This window comes from Moschus berezovskii, chromosome 20, assembly GCF_049115385.1.
Source record: "Moschus berezovskii isolate FMDL1 chromosome 20, NW_MosBer_1.0, whole genome shotgun sequence".
In the NCBI taxonomy this organism is placed as follows: Eukaryota; Metazoa; Chordata; class Mammalia; order Artiodactyla; family Moschidae; genus Moschus; species Moschus berezovskii.
The window spans coordinates 17,073,467-17,098,082 of NC_142479.1; the positions used below are offsets into that span (position 1 = coordinate 17,073,467).

Sequence of the window (24,616 nt, forward strand, 5' to 3'; positions counted from 1 at the left end):
TGGAGCTGGAATATTTCTTCCAAGCTCACATGAGAGGTTTTGGTTCCTCACCGTACCTGGACTTTTCTCCATTGATAGGGTCATAGGGCTGCACAAACATGGCAGCTGGCTTCCTCAGAGCAAGGGACAAGAGAAACAGTGAGAGAAGAGAAACACTAAAACAAAAGCTGCAGTGTCTTTTATAGCCAATCTCAGAAATGAGCAGCTTACTTTTCTGCCGTATGCTGCTGTTCACACAGACCATCCCCGGTACAATGTAGGAGGCAACTACATAAGAGTGTACATGCCGGAAGGTAAGGAGCTGTCCTAGAGGATGCCTACCACAGTGCTGTTTCACAATGTAGTGTGTGTAATATATTAATAATAACTGTAAGTCAAGTATGAGTCACTTTTAAAAACCAACTTGAAAAAATACCTACTTGAAAAAATCAGCAACAGTTAAGTTGTCCTGTTGCTGATTTTTTCAAGTAGGTATTTTTTCAAGTTGGTTTTTAAAAGTGACTCATACTTGACTTATAGTTCCTTTTTGTTGATACACCTTTATATTAGATCCTGAAATCTGAGATAGCACTCCACATATTATAAAACCTGTTCTCCATTACATAGGAGATATTAACTTCCAGCATTACCACTGCATATCAGTAAAACCTGAGCAGTCTGTGATTTCTGAATAAAACAGAAGTTTCTGTCTATAGCAGAGAAGGCAAATCGATTTCAACTCACTTTCTCAAGTGTCACTTATGAAGAATCCTGAGGCCACATTCAACCTCACTGACTTGTGTCTTGATTCATCAGCAGTGTCTGCTGTGGGTGATGCCAGAGGAAGAGGCGTGTGCCACATCTTGTGGTCTCTGGTCCTGCAGAGCATGTTGCCAACACAGGAACTCTGCGGGGTGAGCAGTAATAATGCAGACTGTAGGTTGGGATGGAAAGTTAAACAGTGATGCCTCCCAAAACAGGTTCAGTATATAAGAGCTTTGCCTTTATGACTTCAAAGGAAAGCTGATTTCCAATGGACATATTTTTCTCATATCTTTCCAGTCCAAGTTCATTAGCTACCCTAAATGATTGTCTGAATTTGGGTTGTTAAAGTGTCAGTCAGTCATGTCTAACTTTTTGTGATCCCGTGGACTGTAGCCCACCAGGCTCCTCAGTCCATGGGATTCTCCAGGCAGGAATGCTAGAGTGGGTAGACATTCCCTTCTCCAGGGGATCATCCCAACCCAGGGATCAAACCCAGGTCTCCTGCAATGCAGGCAGATTCTTTACCATCTGAGCCACCAGGGATGCCCAGCTTGGGGTAGAATATCCTATTGGGTTGTTTCCAGGCAGGAAAAAATGTAGATCATAACCTATATATGAATAAAATTTGTTATTGTCAGCCTGCTGTATTAATTAAAGGCTTATGTTACAGTCATCATCTCATTTATAAAATAATGCACATAGTGTCTGTGTTAGGTAATTCTAACATGACTAAAAAGTAGGGAGATTAGGGAAGGGAGGGTGGAGAGGAAGGGATGTTTTCTGGATTGGAAATAAAAAGCTACTACTTTTAAGTTTTCCTAAATCCTTGGCAGATGATTTTTTTAATTTATTTATTTTTAACTGAAGGATCATTGCTTTACAATATTGTGTTCGTTTTGCAAAGAGTCAGACACGACTGAGAGACTAAGCACAAACACACATACATTGACATGAAGCAGCCATAGGTATACATATGTCCCCTCCCTTTGGAACCTCTCTCCCACCCCTCTAGGCTGTCACGGAGCCCCAGTTTGAGGCCCCTGGGTCATACAGCAAATTCCCACTGGCTCTCCACTTTATGTACGGTAGTGTATACATTTCCATGATACTCTCTGTATTCGTCCCACCCACTCCGTCCGCCCATCCCATGTCCACACTCTGTTCTCTATGTCTGTTCTCCCTCGCTGCTTGGCAGATGATTTTAACTCCACGTTAGTAGATACTGTCAGGAGCCCTCCCTCTGAAGACCTCATTAATTTGGCTGCTTTGATTAATTTTGAATGAGTTAAGAAAAGCCCACAGACAGACCTCTAAAGTTTAAGTCTCACTTGATGAACTGTTAGGGCAATATCTATGCTCCTAATTTCAGCATCAGTAAGGAGCAATAGGGTAGGCTCCTCAATCCTGAGCATTTCATTATTAGTAAGACTATAATGAAGAAACCAGCAAAGGACTTGAGGGAGGGAATATGGAGCTTTTTAACGGTTTGTCTCCAAACACTTCTTAGCTAGGAATAAATTGTAAGGTATTGAAACCACGTTTGGATATACACATCTATGTGATAACTGGTTTAGAATATCCAGTAACTAGTACAGTTCCTGGTAGGTGTACGGACTGAATAAACATTAATATTTATCAAATGAATGAATACTGTCTTTAAGGAAGCAGTTTTTTGGGGAAAAATATGGGCCTTAGTATGAGAAAGAGCTGGTTTTGTTTTTTTGTTTTGCTGCATGTGTGGCTTGTGGGATCTTAGTTCCCCGATCAGGAATCAAACCTAATTCCTGGACCACCAGGGAATTTCCCAGACCTAGTATCTGTATCTAATGTTTATGGCACCATTTTTTAGTGTAAACTTGGTGTAATCGATATTATTTCAATTGTCTGTACTCCCATTTCTCATCAAAAAACAAAGATAGCAGTTTATCCAGTTTTGAGAGTTGAATAAAATAACTCACCTGCCACAAGGTGAGTGCATAACAGATATTGGTTTCCCCTACCTTCCCTTGTATTATTCTGCTGCTATTTGCCAGTGGAGGAGTTTTAAATGACAGCATTTGCACAGTTGCAAATAGAAACCAACAGCCAAAACCTACCCCATGCCCCTCCCCAGCCAGCCAGAGCTGTGTGACAGGAGCAGAGAGGTGGCGGTGCTCAGGAGCCTGAGACGCCTGCTCTGGGTGTTCTATAAATACGACACGGGGCGTAGCCACATGAAGCCCGGGATGAGCAACTGTCATTCAGACAGAAGGCCAGCCAGCTGTCCAAGGTTGCTCAGAATGCCAGAGCCCACTGAAATGAATAAAACATCCAGATCGAAACAGACAACATCAAGCTCTTTTTTTTCCCCCCCCATTTAACCAATGACAGGTATGACTGAGGCAGGAAGCATGTTTTTTTTAGCATTTTATCAGAAAGATATAAAAAAAAATCTTTACAGATTGTGTAAAGTACTTTGGAAATTCATTGCCTTTCTAGGGTTATACCTTTTTCTTGATTTATATTTTGTTTAATTGTTTTTAATTTTGGAAATTCTAAAAATACATAACAGTATGAAAAATAATAAACTATTATCCAGTACCCACTAACATTTTATTATATTTTCTTTTAGTATTTTTTAATTAAAAAATAGGACATTTTAGATCAAACTGAAATCCCCTTTGTTCTCCATTCTCTGTCTTATCCCATTCCTGGGGACAATTGCTGTTATGAATTCAAGATGTATTCTTAAAATATTTTTAATACTTTTTATGCACAGAGGATATACTAGTGTATTTTAAATGTACACGAGGGACAGTTTACCCTACATATTTTTTTGTATGTATCGTCTTACAAGTTGCTTTTCGCATTCAGTATTGATTTAACCATGAATATCTTGATTCGTGAATGAGCCTTGTTTTATATTATTTATGGTATTTGTAGGGTTATTTTAGATACTTTTGTTTAGCCAAATGTGTAATCTTCTCTGCCTCCAAGACCCTTTATTTAAATTGCTCAATAAATACCAACTTTTTTGTCACTTTCCCTTCCAAATTTGGACGCTGTATTAGTCTGCTAGGGCTTCCATAACAAAATACCACAGACTGGGTGGCTTAAACTGGGTGAGAACTTTTTTCTCACAGTTCTGGAGGCTAGAAGGCCAAGATCAAGATGCCATCGGGATTCACATCTTGCGAGGACCCTCTTCTGGGTGTAGACAACTGCCTTCTCACTGTGTCCTCACATGGCCTCTTCTCTGTGCATGGAAAGAAAGGTCTAGAGTGTCTTCCTTTTCTTACAAGGACACTAATCTCAATGGATCAGGCTCTCACCCCCATGATCTCACCTAATCTTAATTATCTCCACAAAGGCCACATTCTCCAACAGAACCACATTAGGGGTTAGGGCTGCAACATAGAGCTGGGAGGAGCGGAGGACCCAATTCATTCCATAACAGTTGCTTCTCCCTTAAATTACTTTCCATAGATCTCTAGTACCTTTTTCTTCAGCCAATAATCTCCAGTACAATATAGCATATAATCTTTCTTGCTGTATATTTGCTGAGTTTCATGCAAATTGCAAGAATTAATACACACCCAGTGCCCCTTCCCTCAAGACATGGTCTTCAGTGGGAGAAGTAGCTGATGGGGCGAGGGGGTGTGGTAAGTGGAATAATGGTTCCCCAGTAATATTAATGAGCTAATCCCCAGATTGTTAGAGTATATCAGGTTCCATGGCAAAGGGGCCTTAAAGCTGTAGGTGGAATTAAGATTGCTAATCAGCCGACTTTAAAATAAAGAGGTTATCCTGGATTATCCATGTGTGACCAAACTAATCACATGAGTCCTCAACAGTGGAAAAGATAGGTCGAAGGAAAGAGTCAAAGGAAAAGATATGACAACCAGGATATACTGTGTGGCTGACTTTGAAGATGGAGGCTGCAAGTCATGGAATGTGGGTGGCCTTTAAAAGCTGGAAAGGAAAGGAGATGGCTTCTGTCCTAAAATCTCCAGAAAGAAATTTAGCCTTGACAACACCTTGACTTGAGCTCGGTAAGAACCATGTTGGACTTCTGAGCTACAGAACCATTAGTCAGTAAGTTAGCATTTTTTTTTTTTTTTTTTGGCTTTCAGGAAAAGGTTTTTATTTTTTTTTTCTCATTTTATCATATCTGACTTTATTGCTTCACATATACTGTTGTTGTTGTTGTTTTTTAATACATTAAAGGTTTTTGACAAATGTGAGTTGAGAAACCCTATTGGTGCCTTTTTTTCTTTTTTTTTTTTTTACTTTATTATTTTATTTATTTATTTATTTTTAAGTCAAATAATCCAATTTTATTTTTTTTTTCAAGTTGAACAGACTAAATTTCTTTAAACAAACTTACTTATACTCCAAAGTCCTTTAAAAACTTAATAGCATTTATACATTGAAGGTATTTGATTTTCTTGTAACTAGCACTTCAAATGCAAAAAGCATTTGAAGCAACAAGCATTTGACCCAACAAGTAAAACTTTCTACAGTTCATAACTTTTATAAATAAAATAAATTAAATGTACAGTGAATAAGTTCTCTGAAATATTTCAATATTTCTGCAGGTTTAGTAACATCGTAAAATACATTTCAACTAAAATTCACAAATCTAAAAACCTGTTAGGCATTTTTAGGCGTTTTAAGTTGGAAATGAAGACCAATGTTACATCGTAATATGCCAATTACAAATAGTACTTCAAATAGCAAATACTAGTTTGTCCCAAACTTTAAAAACTATTCATGAACTCAACACTGAACTATTGATGGCTATGAGAATTGTTTCCTAGCCTTTTTGAAAATTTCAACCCATTTACGTTTAAGGTAATTATTGATAAGTACGATCCCGTAGCCATTTTCTTTATTGCTTTGGGTTCAAGTTTATACACTCTTTCTGTGTTTCCTGTCTATAGAAGATCCTTTAGCATTTGTTGGAGAGCTGGTTTGGTAATGCTGAATTCCCTCAGCTTTTGCTTGTCTGTAAAGCTTTTGATTTCTCCTTCATATTTGAATGAGATCCTTGCTGGGTATAGTAATCTGGGCTGTAGGGTATTTTCTTTCATCACTTTAAGTATGTCTTGCCACTCCCTTCTGGCCTGAAGAGTTTCTGTGGAAAGATCAGCTGTTATCCTTATGGGAATCCCCTTATGTGTTATTTGCTGCTTTTCCCTTGCTGCTTTTAATATTTGTTCTTTGTGTTTGATCTTTGTTAATTTGATTAATATGTGTCTTGGAGTATTTCGCCTTGGGTTTATCCTGTTGGGGACTCTCTGGGTTTCTTGGACTTGGGTGATTATTTCTTTCCCCATTTTAGGGAAGTTTTCAACTATTATCTCCTCAAGTATTCTCTCATGGTCTTTCTTTTTGTCTTCTTCTTCTGGGACTCCTATGATTCGAATGTTGGAGCGTTTAACATTGTCCCAGAGGTCTCTAATATTGTCCTCATTTCTTTTAATTCGTTTTTCTTTTTTCCTCTCTGTTTCATTTATTTTTACAATTCTATCTTCTAGTTCGCTTATCCTGTCTTCTGCCTCTGTTATTCTACTGTTTGTTCCCTCCAGAGTGTTTCTGATCTCATCTATTGCATTATTCATTGTATATTGACTCTTTTTTATTTCTTCTAAGTCCTTATTAAATCTTTCTTCCATCTTCTCAATCCTTTTCTCCAGGTTATTTATCTGTAACTCCATTTTGCTTTCAAGATTTTGAATCATTTTCACCATCAAAATTTGAAATTCTTTATCAGGTAAATTCCCTATATCTTCTCCTTTTGTTTGTGTTGGTGGGCAATTATCTTGTTCCTTTACTTGCTGGGTATTTCTCTGCCTCTTCATCTTGCTTATATTGCTTTGCTTGGGGTGGCCTTTCCCTCTTCTTGCAGTTTGTGGAGTTCTCTTTATTACGTAGTTTCTTCGCTGTGTGTGGGGTTGGACGGGTGATTGTCCGGGTTCCCTGGTTAGGGAAGCATGTGTCGGTGTTCTGGTGGGTGGAGCTGGATTTCTTCTCTCTCCTTTAGAAGACAATGGGCTGCTTTTCTGGGAGCCTGATGTCCTCTGCCAGTATTCAGAAGTTGTTTTGTGGACTTTACTCCGCGTTCAAATGTTCTTTTGATGAATTTGTGGGGGAGAAAGTGGTCTTGCCATCTTATCCCTCCCCCATCTTGTTCCTTCCTCCCCAGAACACTGGATTCTTATATTCCACTTGGTCGTGAGTATCTCTTCCCAGCTGCTCCAGCAAGGCGCAGCCGCTGTACCTTACCTTGGACGAGGGGTATCTCCTCAAGGCCGCCCCTCCTGCTTTGAATGTGGATCAGCTCCTCTCGGCCCTCCGGTGCCCAAGCAGCCACCGCCTCCTGAACGTGGTACAGCTCCTCTTGGCCACCGCCCTAACCCTGGGCGCAGGGTAGCTCATCTCAGCCACGATTTTGCACGTGGTCGGTTGCACCGGAGCCGGGCGTCTCTCGTGTCTGCGCCTGCGCCGCCAGAGCCCGGCGTCTCTCGCGTCTGTGCCTGCGCCACCTAAGTTAGCATTTTTTAAGCACTGTTTGCAGCCATGTGTTACTGCCCCAAGAGAAAGCTAATAGAGAAAGTTACAAGTGGAGGGGCGAGAGTGATGCTTATGATGGACCAACTACGTGTCAGGCATGAAACTAGGGAATTTATGTTTTCTCTATATTTATTCACACTGTTAAGACAGTTCTTATGTTTTCTAGATTGGGAAACTAATACTCAAAGTTTAAGTAAGTTTCCCTGGGACATACAAGTAATCTGAGTGCCTGTTTTTCAGTCACTCAGTCACGTCCGACTCTTTGTGGCCCCATGGACTGCAGCATGCCGGGCTTCCCAGTCCTTCACCATCTCCCGGACCTTGCTCAAACTCATGTCCATTGAATGAGTGACGCCATCCAACCATCTCGTCTTCTGTTGTCATGCCCTTGCTGTCTGGGCAATACGCGATTTCAGACCGGGTCTGCATGGTCTACTCGACTGCTGTGGGACCTTGGACAGGGCCCTGGAACTCTCTTAGCTTCAGTTGCTTCAGTTGCCACATGATGTGAAAAGTTTAAGTCTGCTTGGAAAGCAGGCATCACACGTAATTTTTGTTTATACTGAATGAAGTTTTTATGAATTTTGTGATAAATGCTTTTAAAATGCTTTAGAGATATAGTCTGTGATCACTGTCTGTTTAGTTCTTTGGCCCATTTTTTGATTGGGTCATTTATTTTTCTGGAATTGAGCTGCAGGAGTTGCTTATATATTTTTGAGATTAATTCTTTGTCAGTTGCTTCATTTGCTATTATTTTCTCCCATTCTGAAGGCTGTCTTTTCACCTTGCTTATAGTTTCCTTTGCTGTGCAGAAGCTTTTAATTTTAATTAGGTCCCATTTGTTTATTTTTGCTTGTATTTCCAATATTCTGGGAGGTGGAGAATCCTGCTGTGATTTGTGTCAGAGAGTGTTTTGCCTATGTTCTCCTCTAGGAGTTTTATAGTTTCTGGTCTTACATTTAGATCTTTAATCCATTTTGAGTTTATTTTTGTGTATGGTGTTAGGGAGTATTCTAGTTTCATTCTTTTACAAGTGGTAGACCAGTTTTCCCAGCACCACTTGTTAAAGAGACTGTCCTTTCTCCATTGAATATTCTTGCCTCCTTTGTCAAAGATAAGGTGTCCATAGGTGCGTGGATTTATCTCTGGGCTTTCTATTTTGTTCCCTTGATCTATATTTCTGTCTTTATGCCAGTACCATACTGTCTTGATGACTGTGGCTTTGTAGTAAAGCCTGAAGTCCAGCAGGTTGATTCCCCCAGTTCCATTCTTCTTTCTCAAGATTGCTTTGGCTATTCAAGGTTTTTGTATTTCCATACAAATTGTGAAATTATTTGTTCTAGCTCTGTGAAAAATACCGTTGGTAGCTTGATAGGGTTTGTATTGAATCTATAGATTACTTTGGGTAGTATACTCATTTTCACAATATTTATTCTTCCAATCCACGAACACAGTATATTTCTCCATCTATTAGTGTCCTCTTTGATTTCTTTCACCAGTGTTTTATAGTTTTCTATATATAGATCTTTTGTTCCTTTAGGTAGATATATTCCTAAGTATTTAATTCTTTTCATTGTAACAGTGAATGGAATTGCTTCCTTAATTTCTCTATTTTCTCATTATTAGTGTATAGGAATGCAAGGGATTTCTGTGTGTTGATTTTATATCCTGCACCTTTACTATATTTTTTAAGATTTGAAATTTGGTAATTAAAAAATACATTTAGTCAGAAGTTTATTAAACTTATTTTATTGGATAAATTAAATGAAAGCCTTACAACATGTATTATAATTCTTACCATTTTATTATAATAACATTAAAAATTAAAATAACTTCTATATTTCATCTACTTCTACTCATAAGTTGTAATTTAATATGGAAACTGGCAATGGTCTTGTAGACTTCTAATTAAATTTAGTTTCCATTAATCTATAGTCTGACAAAGTCTTTTAATTGCTGACATTTGTAGAGTAGCCTGAAAATATGTATTTGTTGCCTGGTTTTGTATTTTAGAAAGACAAGCTCTTTAGTTTATAAAAATTTGTACATATATTTACTGGGAAAGTAATAGTCACAGCCTCATCTTGAAATACTCTCTTGTAGTCCTTTAGAGTAAAACTAGGTCACATAAGGATGTAAGGGGAGCTGAGAAATGTAGTCTCTGCCTGGGAGCTTCCTCCTGGTGACAACTCTACAGTGTGGGACAGAGAACATAAACTTTGGCGGACACTGCCAAAGGGTACGTTAGAATGTACAAATACACCAGCTATAACAGTCTATAAAATTGCTTATTAGTATCTAATAATTCAGTGTCTAGGTACCAGTGTCAGTTGGATATGTTCTTAGAGGTCTTCTGGAATTTTTTATCATATCACCATCAAAAACTGCATCAGTTTTTGAAAGTTACCCAAAGCTGTCATCTGAGACCATAAAACAGCTTCTCTTTTTGAAAAATTTATTGTATCAGCTTTAGACTTGGGATGTTTTGGGGTATACAATAATTGACAGCAATCTAAGCCTGTGTGTATTTCTTGAAAAAATATAATTCATACTTTTCATACTTTTTCAGGGCTTTTCGGTATTCATTATTTATAAGTCTAGTGGAAAAGTAATTTTTCCAGTATTATGCATAAGTAATATATTACTGTAGCTTTAGATTCTTGTACATAATATAATACATAGTCCTAAAGATCTTTTAATTAATTGGATTTTTTAATTTTAAAATATATCTTATATATTTTTTATAGAGAATGCCATAAATGTAGAATAGAAATAAAACTTGTCTTCAGAACCATAGAGATTTGGGATCCTGCTAATATTTGATCAGAGCCTCACTGGATTTCCAAATGCCTACTTGCAAAATTCTCAAAGTATTCTGTGATATTTACAGAGTTCATTAATGAGAAATATTCATTTTGATTTTAGGGGTTTATTTCCAAACTTATGTAAGAGGGAACTCTTTATACTGTATATCAGTGGGAACAAACTGCTTGCAGTTTTCTCTTAAACATGTTTTGGAATGGATACTTTCTATTACTAATATGTAGTCATTCTCATCGGAGAAGGCAATGGCAAGCCACTCCAGTACTCTTGCCTGGAAAATCCCATGGATGGAGGAGCCTGGTAGGCTGCAGTCGGTGGGGTCGCTAACGGTCGGACACGACTGAGCGACTTCACTTTCACTTTTCACTTTCACACATTGGAGAAGGAAATGGCAACCCACTCCAGTGTTCTTGCCTGGAGAATCCCAGGGACGGGGGAGCCTGGTGGGCTTCTGTCTATGGGGTCACACAGAGTCAGACACGACTGAAGTGACTTAGCAGCAGTAGCAGCAGTCATTCTCATAAACAGTGTCTGACAAAATTACATGCTGCGTCACCAAGGTTTGGTGACTTTTTTATGTCTTTACTGACATGTTTCACTTTTTGTTCTTGCCTTTTGATTTGTTTTCAGTTGGGAATATTTTTTATTAACTTTTTAAAATTTTCATTACTACTTACAGTTTATGGCCAGCTCTTAAAATTTTTTCAGTGATTCCAAGATACTGGTGCCAGAAACATTTTGGATTAACATACTTATTTGTCTTTATTTTCAGATTCATACAAATATTGTATACATAATATCACTATGCCCTTCATAAAAAAATCATAATTACTTTGACTTATTCTTCTTCAGGTTTATCTTAAATAGATAAAATAATGCATGCAATGTTGTTAAACTCACAATGACATATGAATAGTATCATTTACAATGAAAGATGAACAAAAGAACCTCTTTCATTATCACAGACTATTATAAAAATGAATTTCTACAAAACTAGTGCACTTTTTTATCTTTAAACCACTTTTCTCTTAATAAGCTGTCCTAAGTTTTTATTTTGAAAGAAAGTATTTTGCATGCTAGGAGATAAGAAACATAAGGAGGGTAATTATAATGGGATTTAAATAATTCACTTGTATTTCTTTGCCAGTAAAATAAAGCATGTTCTCTTAGCAGTTTTTTAATAAGCTCTAAAATATGTCTTTCAAATTACTAATATTATAAAAGAAAACATACAACACTGTCATCTTCCTGATTCAAATATTACTGTTTCCAACAGTAGATTTGGCATTCATTCAGAGGCAAGTAGTATTAGGCTTTTTAGATTTTCAGATATATCTGAACTGCTGTTGATTACTCCCCAAATCAGGTCAGATGCACTCTCTGCAGGAAGAGTTGCCATAGGTACTGTATGTTCAAGTGGAAGATTTCGTGTTTCATAGTCAGCCTCATTTATTTTCCAGACCTCTAAATTTTTCATAGTAAGTAGCAGCATCTCACTTTGTGAACTATAGTGTCTTTATTAATTAAACAGAGTCAACAGGGCTGATTTATTCCCTCTCTTCTCAGTTGAATTACCAAGCACACAAATCAGAGAGGAAATATTTCTAATATGGAATGTTTGCCTAGCCTGTAAATCTGGGATTATCTCATCATACTGATTATGTCAAAGCTCTTTAGTCACCATGCTCACTAGGACATAAAATTGAATGGTACACACACAAATGGCCCCATTCCAGCATCACAGGAAGAATTCCAAGTTTTTCTTACAGTATTCAGAAAGCCCTAATTATTAAAAAAAAAAAAAATTTTAAGGAAGAAAATACAAACAACAACAACAAACATGATCTTTATTGAATACTTACTTTTTGCCAGGCACTTTTTGCATTTTAGAAGCATTGGTTCTGGATGTTTTTACAAAAAAGCCAGGTGTGAAATGTGTACTTGAAGCATAGATACTAACCCTCTGTGGCTTCAGTTTTATTTTTTCTATTGTATTTGCATGTTTGGTGCTAAGGATGTGTTTTCCAGTTGTGAACAGAGAAGTATATTGTGAACATAAGATAATCAATGTTTTATGGCATTATTTTGTGTTTGGAGAAAGATCAGATATTGATTTGTTGATATAAAGTACCTAATGAAGCTTACTGTCAAGGATGACTTTCTGGTGGACCTTTCTAATATTGATTGTTCAGAGTCTATAACTACATTTTCTTGAACGTTTTACTTTTCTTATTTTATGTTATTAATTCAGTGGAATGTCCATATGTGGGCAGCAATAATAATTCAAGCATGAGAATTTTTTAAGTCATCTAGGAAAGCATGCACCTGCACTCACCACGCGTGTAACTGTGCCTGGTTTTCTTCCTTTCCAACTTCCCCAGTTAGGAGGCACTGTAGGAGAGGAAGGATTCACAATAATTTATAAAGTCTCATCTTTGGACTAACCTATTACAAATGTGCTGATGAACAGTAAACACTCTAAGGTATTAAAATTAGCAAAACTATCCCATCAACTTTTCCTTTCAGTTTTAAACAGGTACTTTGCACAGGATGGTGTGTCCTCATTTCCCCTTGCAGTAGTATTCTAGCCCTCTGTGTTAACACTCACTGGTAATTCCTTAAAATCACTTTCAATTTAGGCAGCTTTCTGGCTTTAAAAAACCCTTGAAGTTAACCTGTGCAAAATCACATGCTTTGTAGGTTTAGCCTCCATAAGAAGAAACTGCTAAACCATTTTAAAGAGTTCATAGCAATATGGATTATTGCCAAGAGAATAATATTTCTTTGTGTCACTTAGCCACACTCTGAGGTTTTAGAACTATGAAAATATTGGCCTCGACACCTCCACCTTAATTCTTAAACAATTTAAGTACTTTTACTGTATCATGAAACTATAAGTGATCTTCTTCCATAGAAAGCTGCATTTTCAATATCTAAACAGAGGAATTGAACAATTTGTATTGGGGGATATAGATGGAATTTAGAATACAGGATTGAAAACAAAACAAATCCAGTAATAGCAGTGAGCCTGACCATTGGTATTAAGTCCATCATTTCAGTTATTGTCATCAACGGCCAATATAGTAAGTGATTGTTTGCAGTCAAGCCCAAATTGTGCCCAATGGCGCACTCGTCCCATGTGTGCTAACAGGGCATGGTAGTTTAAGTATCATTACAAACTCTTCATCTGCTCAGTCGTGCCCAACTCTTTGCGACCCCAGGGACTACAGCACGCCAGGCTTCCCTGGCCATCACCGACTCCCAGAACTTGCTGAAACTCATGTCCATCGAGTTAGTGATGCCATCCAACCATCTCATCCTATCATCCCCTTCTCTTCCTGCCTTCAATCTTGCCCAGCATCAGAGTCATTTCCAGTCAGTTCTTCTCATGATGTGGCCAAAGTATTTGAGTTTCAGCTTCAGCATCAGTCTTTCCACTGAATAGTCAGAATTTATTTCCTTTAGGCTTGACTGGTTTGATCTCCTTGCAGTCCAAGGGACTCTCAAGTCTTCTCCAGCACAGTTTGAAAGCATTAATTCTTCAGTGCTCAGCTTTCTTTCAGGTCCAACTTTCACATCCATACATACTACTGGAAAAACCATAGATTTGACTAGACAGACAATTGTAGCAAAGTAATATCTCTACTTTTTAATATGCTGTCTAGGTTGGTCATAGCTTTTCTTCCAAGGGGCAAATATCTTTTAATTTCATGGCTGCAGTCACCATCTGCAGTGATTTTGGAGCCCCAGAAAATAAAGTCTGTCACTGTTTCCATTGTTTCCCCATTTATTTGCCACAAACTGATAGGACCCGATGCCATGATCGTAGTTTTCTGAATGTTGAGCTTTAAGCCAACTTTCTCACTCTCTCCTCTTTCACTTTCATCAAGAAAGCCTCTTTGCTTTCTGCCATAAGGGTGGTGTCATTTGCATATCTGAGGATATTAATATTTCTCTCTGCAACCTTGATTCCAGCTTGTGTTTTATTCAGCCCAGCATTTCTCATGATGTACTCTGCATATAAGTTAAATAAGCCAAGTGACAATATATAGCCTTGATATACTCCTTTTCCTATTTGGAACCAGTCTGTTATTCCATGTCCAGTTCTAACTGTTGCTTCTTGACTTGCATACAGATTTCTCAGGAGGCAGGTAAGGTGTTCTGGTAGTCAATCTCTTGAAGAATTTTCCACAGTTTGTTGTGATTTACACAGTCAAAGGCTTTAGCTTAGTCAGTGAAGCAGATGTTTTTCTGAGACTCTCTTGCTTTTTTGATGATCCAGCAGATGTTGGCAATTTGATCTCTTGGTTCCTCTGCCTTTTCTAAAACCAGCTTGAACATCTGGAAGTTCACGGTTCATGTATTGCTGAAGCCTGGCTTGGAGAATTTTGAGCATGACTTGACTAGCGTGTGAGATGAGTGCAATTGTGCGGTTGTCTGAGCATTCTTTGCCATTGCCTTTCTTTGGGATTGGAATGCAAACTGACCTTTTCCAGTCCTGTGGCCACTGCTGAGTTTTCCACATCTGCTGGCATATTGAGTGCAGCACTTTAACAGCATCATCTTTCAGGATTTGAAATAGCTCAACTGGAATTCCATCACCTCCCTTAGCTTTGTTCGTAGTGATGCTTCCTAAGGCCCACTTGACTTCTCACTCCAGGATGTCTGACTCTAGGTGAGTGATCATACTATCGTGGTTATCTGGGTCGTAAAGATCTTTTTTGTATAGTTCTTCTGTGTATTCTTGCTACCTCTTCTTAATATCTTCTGCTTCTGTTAGGTCCATAGCATTTCTGCCCTTTATTGAGCCCATCTTTGCATGAAATTTTCCCCTGGTATCCATAATTTTCTTGAAGAAATTTCTAGTCTTTCCCATTCTATTGTTTACCTCTTTTTCCTTGCACTGATCACTGAGGAAGGCTTTCTTATCTGTCCTTGCTATTCTTTGGAACTTCATTCAGATAGATATATCTTCCCTTTTCTCCTTTGCCTTTCGCTTCTCTTCTTTTCTCAGCTATTTGTAAGGCCTCCTCAGACAGCCTTTTTGCATTTCTTCTTCTTTGGGATAGTTTTGATCACCGCCTCCTGTACAGTGTTAGGAACCTCTGTCCAAAGTTCTTCAGGCACTCTGTCTATCAGATATAAATCCCTTGAATCTATTTCTCACTTCCACTGTATAATCATAAGAGATTTGATTTAGCTCATACCTGAATGGTCTAGTCGTTTTCCCTACTTTCTTCAATTTCAGTCTGAATTTTGCAATAATGAGTTCATGATCTGAGCCACAGTTAGCTCCAGGTCTTGTTTTTGCTGACTGTATAGAGCTTCTAATTTTTGCTGAGTGTGTACAGTCTTCTCTATAGACTGTATAGAGCTTACTGAATGTATAGCGCTTTTGCTGACTGTACAGAGCTTTGCACTGGTCATAGCCAATATCCTCTTCCAACATCATAAGAGGTGACTCTACACATGGACATCATCAGATGGCCGATACCGAAATCAGGTTGATTATATTCTTTGCAGCTGAAGATGGAGAAGGTCTATACATAATGTGTACTTAAAAAGCCTTGTTAGACACTTTGGAAATATTATTCTGTAATATTTTAGGAAGTAGGAGATTCTTTCAAATCTACAATTTTATTTGATCTTCATAGGTGCCAGCCCTCAGGTGCACTTGGTCTAAGACATGATGCTGCTCTGAGGTTGAGTTTGGGTAGGATGGGACACAGGAAGTTGATCTAGGATGGATAGTGCGGCAGGGTAAACCAGGGCTAGAATGAGGATCTAAGGAGAAGAAACAAGTCAGCCTGTTCCAAAGGCTCTCTCTCCAGGACCACGGAGCTGGTCAGGTAGAGGTGGATTTAGGCGAGACATCCAGCTGAAGGCTGGGATTGGATACTGGTTCTAAGAAACACCATCCCTCAGTAGGGGCACACGCAGTGATGTCTGACCACCCCCTGAAAATGCACCGTGTCTTTGTACACCCTTCCTTACCTCTGCTTGTGTTCTTCCCTGAAATGCCTAGTTATTTGTTGTGAAAATATGTTAGGTACCATAGATTCAAAGTTAGGAAACCCAGTTCCTGCCCTCAATGAGCTTTACGTGCAGTGAGAAGGACTAAGAATAAATAGTCACTTGGACACGACTGAGCGACTGAACTGAACTGAACTGAACAGAATATAGTGTGAGCGATAAGGCCATTGAAACAGATTGGAGGAATCTTGAGGGGTATTTGACTTTTTAGAATTAGAGTTAGCTGGATAAACAAGATGGGAAGGAGTGCTGTACCAGAGAAGACAGTGTGGGGGCAGATAAAAAGCAAGGCGTTTCAAACCGTGGAGTGTGTACTTAATCCAGATAGCATTAGTTGGCACTGAATTTTTAGCAGGTGAGCAACAGTGTATGATTTGTCATTTAGAAAGATCTCTTGGCTAGAGTGGGGAATGAATTAAAAAACTAGAACAGAGGCAGAGAAACAAGCTGTTTCAGTGACCCCAGTCTATAGCATTGGAAAAGGAGAAGGAAAAGATTCCAGAGATGTTACTACAGCATGACAGTCACAGGACTTGCCAATGGGTGAGGAAGAATGAGTAGTTGAAGATGATGTATTCTCCTGCCTTGTTTTGTTATTGTTGTTTTTGTTTTGTTTTTTACCAAAAATAAAGAAATGGGTTTTGTTGAACCTTTTTAGGTTCTAACATATCTAAAGACTTGTAAAGAACTTTTAAAGTTCTTTTAACTTTTAAAGTAAAGAACTTGTAAAGAACTTTTAGGTTCTAACATATCTAAAGACTTGTAAAAACTATTGGATCCTGTTCCAGCTGCTTCGTAATTCAGGGGACTGCAGTAGGGTGGAAACAGTGTCACCTGGATCACTGCTTGCGTAGTGGGTAGAAGGGTAGTCTCTCCAGTCGTGATTGCGTCTTTTCTTGTTCTTCTTCCCAAGTCATGTAACACAGACTACATCCTGGATGCACCCCGTGATGAGCGCACTGAACTTGTCCTGCTCAGAGGAGAATGAAGAAGATTGTTCCAGAGAACCTCCCGACCAGAGGAACTGATGATTTTCTGTGGGAAGCTGCACTCCGTGGTCTTCCAGCGTCTCCATCTACGCAGATAACTCTGAGAGACAGCATCTAAATGAGGAGTAAAACACACACTAGTTAGTGAAGTTGTGAAATGGAGACTCTGGATTTAAGCTATTTTTGTAAAACTTTTGGATATAACTGTATACATTTGAAAATTGATTGCCACTATAGTAGTTCTTTAAGAATAATCTAGTCTTATTTTTTAATCATATGTAATTAGATTTTATAATATGTATAATTTTTCATATGTAATTAGATCTTTGTAATTTTATATTTAGTTGTTTATGGAATATCAGACAGTGGTTTTTATAATTAAGACTGAAAAATTATGTGAACATAGTAAAACATTTCATTTATTTGATAATTCACTAATCTTTTATATGCGTATCATAGGAAGGTGATTTAAGCAAGCTTTGGGGAGTTCTTATGGATCACATTTAGACAACTATCTCACAAGCCACTGGATCCAGCTTATATCTTGATGATGCTTTCTAATTTACAAAATGGTTTTCAGACCCTGTCTTATGTAAAGCGTACAACGTGACTTTGAGGCAGCTCCAGTGGGTATTTTATAGTTAGGAAAATAGCGTTCAGAGAAACGAAGCCCCTGTCCTGGAGCTGAGGCTCACACCATTGTCTTCCAGTTCCACACCCAGGCCCCTTTGCCCCGCACCCCGCTGTCCCTGCAGAGGCAGGTCGCCCGACACGAGGGGCCCTGGTGCTCTGTTGATACAGCTGAGCTTTACCGCTGTGCATCCCAGGAGCCACAGAGACTCAGGGGGCTCGTCTGCATTTAAACGTGGCTCCCACCGGTCCATGCCTCTTTATAAGCCCTTCCCCCACACACTCAACTGGCAGAGGCAGGGCTTTGTGATGCTGTTACAGACAGCTTCTTTTCAACAGCTCACATTTTTCTAAAGTAAAGTGACTGGCTCCCATCAGGGATTTGCCCAGCTTGGGTTATGCTTGCCAGAGAGGGGGTTTGAGAGGGGCCAATGAACAGAGAATAGAGGGGCATCCAGAATCTGTGTCGAAAGAAACATCCATCGGCCTCCAGACTGATTATGCTTTTGATCTCATTTTCATTTTATTGTAAGGAGAGTTTCTGGAAGGAACGAGCCGTTGACTTGCAGTGCTAAAGATTTTCTCTTCATTTAATGATTTAAACCTGGAGCTGGGAAATGAGGGTGGGGGAAGGAATGGAGTTGGGAAGAAGTCATTTTAAATGCTCTGGGCATTAAGTACCAACTGAATAATAAAAAGGGACTTATCCTTACCCAACATTGTTAGTATTGTTAGGTGATATACTTAGGAGGAAAGTCAGCAAGAATCATTAAACATCTTTTGATGAAAAAGACTCATTTTTCAAATGAGTTCTTATGTAGAATCTCAATACTTGTAATGGATTTTTTTTTTTATATTACTGTCTTACTTAAAAGATGGAGGCTTGGAGCTCAATTAAAACAGCAAACCTAAAACTCCTTAGGATATATACTGTCAGAATTATCTATTATAACCATTTTGTAGATGAGTAAACTGAGATTTTCAGAGTTCACACGGTAAGTCAAACTTAGACCTAGATCCTGAGTCTCCGAGTCTGCTACCCTTCATGTGGTATGTTATATAGACCTATGCTATAAATACCTGTGTGCATTATACTCACACATCCCTGAATATATGCAGGGTTTATAATTCTGTCTTGAATGATAACATAAGTCAAATCCAGGGTGATAGGTAGTCATTAGCCCTGAGAAAAATTTCAGAATGGCTGCAGAAGACCTGAGTTTCCCCTGACAGCTCTTTGAATATCGGGAAGCTGCAGGGAGACATGTTTTGAGAGAAGGCCCTGAGGGAGCTCTTTCCTTACGTCCCCTCGAGATGAGTAAGGTTTCAAACACCCCAAGTTACTTTTATACGTTAGTTTCTATAATCATGAAAGTACAGAGTATTTGGTGTTGCCAAATTAATGATACAATATGTCCCTCCCCTTCCTGGGAGTGTTTTTCTAATTAGTTTCTAGTGAGGAAAACACAGGAGATGCTGGAATCACTTGGCATCAAGGTTCTCAGGGCACATTTCACTGGCAGAGGCCTCATACGTTGACTTTGCTGTTTGGTGGCACTTTCCTCACTGACTCCTAATTGAACACCTAATGGAAAAGGCCTATAAAAATTGTAATATCAGGGACTTCCCTGGCAGTCCAGTGGTTAAGACTCTGAGCTCCCACTGCAGAGGGCACAGGTTTGATCCCTGGTCAGGGAACTAAGATCCCACACAGCACACAGGATACAGCCAAAAAATAATATCTAAAAATAATTTTTTTAAATAAAATTTAATATTACTCATTGAGCATATTGTGCCATATGTTTGTGATGGCAATTTGCATATATTATTTCATTTTCTTCTTAAAACAGCCCCATGAGGTCGAAATTATCTATGATCATCCCCTTTTTGTAAAAAAGTTTACAATTAGAGAGAATTGCTAGTCTTTGCTTCAGGGTCCACACAGCACCTAAGAGTGGAAGCTGGGTCTCAAGGCAGGTTTCCCAGGGCCTGTTCTGGTAAACCACTGCAGCCCCACTTAGAACCATTGTATGTGACACTGGAGGGTAGAGCTGGGATCCACGGGTCAGTTTTACAAAGAAACAGATTCCGGCTCAGTTTGATAAGAAGCTTTCTGGTAGTTAGAATGCATCAGGACAGAATTCCCCAGGAGAAAATGGAAGCTATGTCCCAGGAAGAGTTCCATCAGTCTGAACTCCTTGTTATGAGACCATTGCTGAGGAGGTTCAGGGTTCTCTGCCTGGACCACCTGAGCACTGTCTGAGATCTCCTCCTCCGTGTGACTCTGTGACCTCTAAACCAACAGATAAATGCCCCAAGAGACGCTCAAAGAGACATATGGCAAGGACTCATTAAAAATCCTTATTCAACACAGGTAGAACCCCCCAGTTAATTTGGAGTGAATTGACATTTGTATAAAATGGCAACCCACTCCAGTGTTCTTGCCTGGAGAATCCCAGGGATGGGGGAGCCTGGTGGGCTTCCGTCTATGGGGTCACACAGAGTCGGACACGACTGAAGTGACTTAGCAGCAGCAGCAGCAGCAGCAGCATCTTTCAATTCTTCTCCTTTGACTGACTGACTCAGATTTTAGGATTAAAAAAGCTCAATGTTCTTATGTGCTTCCACCTCACTTTACTGAAGAATGACCTGGCTTATTGACTGAGCACCACCAGCACCATGCCAAGCATGGTACGAGGCACTGTGGTGCAGTAGGGCAATGGCCAACCACTTCCTGGGGTCTGCTTACTGCTGGCTAAAATGTGGAACGCTTCTCGGGTAGTCAGAATTGAATAGCTTTTCTTTAATTTTGATTTTTAAAATTATCTATTTCCATTTTTAAAAAACCAAGTAGTAGGGAATTGAATGAAGTTAAAAAAAATCTCACTTTCTCAAGGTAGCCATCACTGATACTTCGATCGGTATTTTTACTGAAAGGAAGCTATACTGTTAAGTATCTTTGAATTAATATATTGTAGTTATTTTCACAGTGATACACAGATTAATGTTATAGTTCAAATGGCTCTATAAAATATCGCTACCCAGATAACTCCTAATTTCTGTAGCCAACAATCTATTGATGAATTTTTAGGCTAATTTAAGTTGTATTCTGATACTATACAGATCTAGATGATATAATTGCTCTTAATTTTATCATTTCAAGACATTAGAGACATCAGAGTTTATTAAAAGGTCGTGTGTACTATAAAATGGCAACCCACTCCAGTGTTCTGGAGAATCCCAGGGACGGGGGAGCCTGGTGGGCTTCCATCTATGGGGTCACACAGAGTCGGACACGACTGAAGTGACTTAGCAGTAGCAGCAGTACTATAAAATACAATCTACTCTGTCCATGAACCATCCCCCTCCCTTTCCTCTGAGCCAGATTAAAAGTTTTCTTTATGGTCCATTTTTTAAAATTTTTTAATTTTATTGAAGTATAGTCAATTTTCCTTTATGATTCTTATTGTTCTTGTGTTTGATTTTATGCTAGTGTTTATCGTGTTGTACAGGATTTATTTATTGTTCTCTTTTGATAGTTTGTGAGTTCTTGGGGGGGGGGGCTGTTTTTTATTCTCCTTGTCCTTAGAATTTATGCATGTGTTATGTCCTCCATGATTCTTTTTTTCTCCAGTTTTATTGAAATCTAATTGACATACAGTACATAAAAGTGTTTTTAAAAAGTCTTTTGTTACTAACAATGCCCCAGTGAACATTCTCATATTCATTAAATCCTTTTCCTCATGTATCTGCACACTCTTGTGCCAGTATGTCTATAGTGAGAATACATCCTGAAAGGAAATCACAGCCTTCCCTGGTGGTCCAGTGGTTAGGAATCTGCCAATGCAGGGAACATGAGTTCAGTCCCAGGTCCGAGAAGATTCCGCATGCCTCAGGACCACGAAGCCTGCACACCGCCTTTATTGAGCCCAATGGCAAGCCACTCCAGTACTCTTGCCTAGAAAATCCCATGGATGAAGGAGCCTGGTAGGCTGCAGTCCGTGGGGTCGCTAAGGGTCGGACACGACTGAGCAACTTCACTTTCACTTTTCACTTTCACACATTGGAGAAGGAAATGGCAACCCACTCCAGTGTTCTTGCCTGGAGAATCCCAGGGACGGGGGAGCCTGTTGGGCTTCCGTCTAAGGGGTCACACAGAGTCAGACACGACTGAAGTGACTCAGCAGCAGCAGCAGCAGCAGCTCCCCAGCAAGAGAAACTACCGCAGTGAGAAGCCCCACACCGCAACGAAGTGTGGCCCCCACTTGCTGCAACTGGAGAGACCATGTGCAGCAACAAAGACCCAGTACAGCCAAAAATTAAAACTAATTAATTTTTAAAAGTAAATCACTACATCAAAGTCATGTTCAGTTTAATTTTGATATACATCCACAAATTTTCCTGTGTAAAACTAGGACTTCCAGCCCTAATGTGTGAGAGCTTTTCTTCTATGTGTTATAGGACACTTGTTTTAGTCCAAAGATTGCCAATAACATTTCTGATTGTTTTTGTCCTTGGAAGAGTAATCTTCTTTCCATTATTGTATAAGGACCTGAATGTCTCCATCATGGGGTTTTAGCTGTCCCTTGGCAGCAGAGGCTGACTCGCTGTATGTGGGGGGAGTCTAGCAGTGACCAATTCACTGTGTGTCAAGCACATCATTACTGTCATCTTTTTACTTGCAAGTATTGGCCTTTCCTACTTTATATATAATGATGGTGAGGACCAACTTTTAAATGAGATAACTTAGGTGCGAGGCCTCGGTGAAGTGCAAAGCACAATACAAACGCACTTGGAGCCGTGGTTTCCCTGTCTGTGAGGGGATAGTCATCCTCTGACGGTCCAGAAACCATTCAATCCAGCAGCCGCTTCCTGAGCACCTGTGACACACAGACAAGACGCAAGGGCTTGAAGACCCCACACCGGGTAGTTCTGACTCCCAGATCAAGAAGCTCATAGGCTGAAACCTTTGCCCTTTCCCTCCTTTCTTCTCAGAAACATGTTATCTGTCCTTAAAGGAGTAAGAAGTTAGGGATCTGGTTAGTAAGAACCCCTGAAGAGAGGCCCTTTGTCACTCTCTTAAATTTGAATAGTTCCAAAATAATATTAACACCCCTTGACTAGAAATGAAAGGAACATACTATATGAAGGGCCTCTCCAATAATAAATGCTAAGCAGCTGTAAAAATAAGGAGTCAAATGATACTTTCATAAAGTGTTTGCAAAATTAGAAAATATTATCCTTTTTCTGGGGTAAATGGACATTTTATTTTCTCTGCTAAGTAAAATACAACTCTTTCAAAAGTCAACAAACTTCAATTTTACAATATACAGAACAAAAAGAACTAAACTAACACAAAAACAACTTACATAGCATGTAAATTTTGAGAGGATGAAAAGAACTTTAAATAGAATACACCCATGAAAATTAACTTTAGAAATAAAATCGCAAGATGTTTTAACCACAGCTAACCACATATAATATCATTGGACCTGCATGATGACTATGTCAATTTTAAATGCAATTCTGTATTTGCTTCCTTCATATGACTTCTTACATTTTACTAATACTTCTTTTGTTAATTTTGCTTGAATTTCACTCTCAGGGTACGGGGTGGTCTGAGGGACAGTGCAATGAGATTAACAGTTCTGACCCCTCCTCATTCCTGTTTCCCCATCACCAAAATATTCTGTGTCATTTTACCCTGTTTATTTCTTTTACATTATTTATCAATTTGTAATGATATATTTGTTTATTATCTTTCTTAATAAAGAGAATAAGAATGAGAGTGAGTTCCATGATGGCAGGGATTTATCTGCCTCATTCACCATTGTAGGAAAGGTCTAGCACCGTGGAGGAGGAGCTAACACAGTGCCTGAACACAGTAGGTGTTCAATGCATCCTTGCCAAATTGAATATGTAATGAGCTGTCCATAAGACTTATTTCCCACTTTAACTCTCATGCCCTTGTTCATGTATCCACTTACACAATTACTGAATGCTACAGATGCCAAACACTGCAAAGTCCTAGAATTCCATTCAAAACAGATGTAGTCTTAACTCCCGTGTGATTTATATTCTATGAAAAGGACATTCAACTGAAATTAACCAAAGCTTTTTCCATTTATTTTCTTTATTCCCCTTCTTTATTCCATAGCTGAATTTCTAGGCTATTTAATGTCATTGCCTCAAGAAAGATATGTGACATCAGAAAGCAGAGGAACGCTTGCTGTTTTGAGTTTCAAAAGTCTGACTCCTTAGGGAACTGGAAAGGATTCATGATTTAGAACAAAGATTTGAAAGCACATATGATGCAAAAGAGCAAGGCTTTCCTACTCCCACTCTAGGATATAATTCTGGCTGTGGGAGAGGACAAATAACAAAACTGCTGGAGGGGCTCAGAGAAATGGGCTGGGCCCCACCTCCTGGACCGCCTTCCTGGGAGCAGTAAAACCTGGAGATATATGTTAGTGTTGAACAGAGGAAACCCACTCCTCACTGTGCCCCAGGATGGAAGTAATTGCAAGGTATGTACAGGCAGATAGAGCCTTGGACAACATCAGTGAGCTTCCTCCAGCCCAGTGTGATTCAAACTGAAAGATCAAATGGATTTCCATAAACCCCAAAGGATCACAGGAATAGGAAGACCCTCCCATGCCCCCACCAGACGTAAAAGAGGATTTTTTTTTTTTCATTTAATCCAGTTCATGAGGATTTTTTCCTTTGAAGCCTCTCAGTGAAACCCAGTTTGGGCAATGACATTACACCATCCAAACCCAGAGTGCCTGGCACTTAGTAAGTCTCCCGGAGTTTAGCAATGACTGAAGAATGGAGGGAACTAC

General features: G+C 39.1%; 1 protein-coding gene across 3 annotated transcripts in view; it reads left to right on the forward strand.

Annotated features, from left to right (window-relative positions):
- STXBP4 (syntaxin binding protein 4) overlaps window positions 1–20,185 on the forward strand; it is a 235,261-nt gene extending 215,076 nt beyond the window's left edge. For all 3 annotated transcript variants that reach the window (XM_055398981.2, XM_055398982.2, XM_055398984.2), the window contains one exon: window positions 17,069–20,185. In XM_055398981.2, the coding sequence (XP_055254956.2) occupies window positions 17,069–17,183 (115 nt within the window). In that variant the 3' untranslated portion in view covers window positions 17,184–20,185. The remainder of the gene's footprint in view (window positions 1–17,068) is intronic.
- Window positions 20,186–24,616: the final 4,431 nt, after the last annotated feature.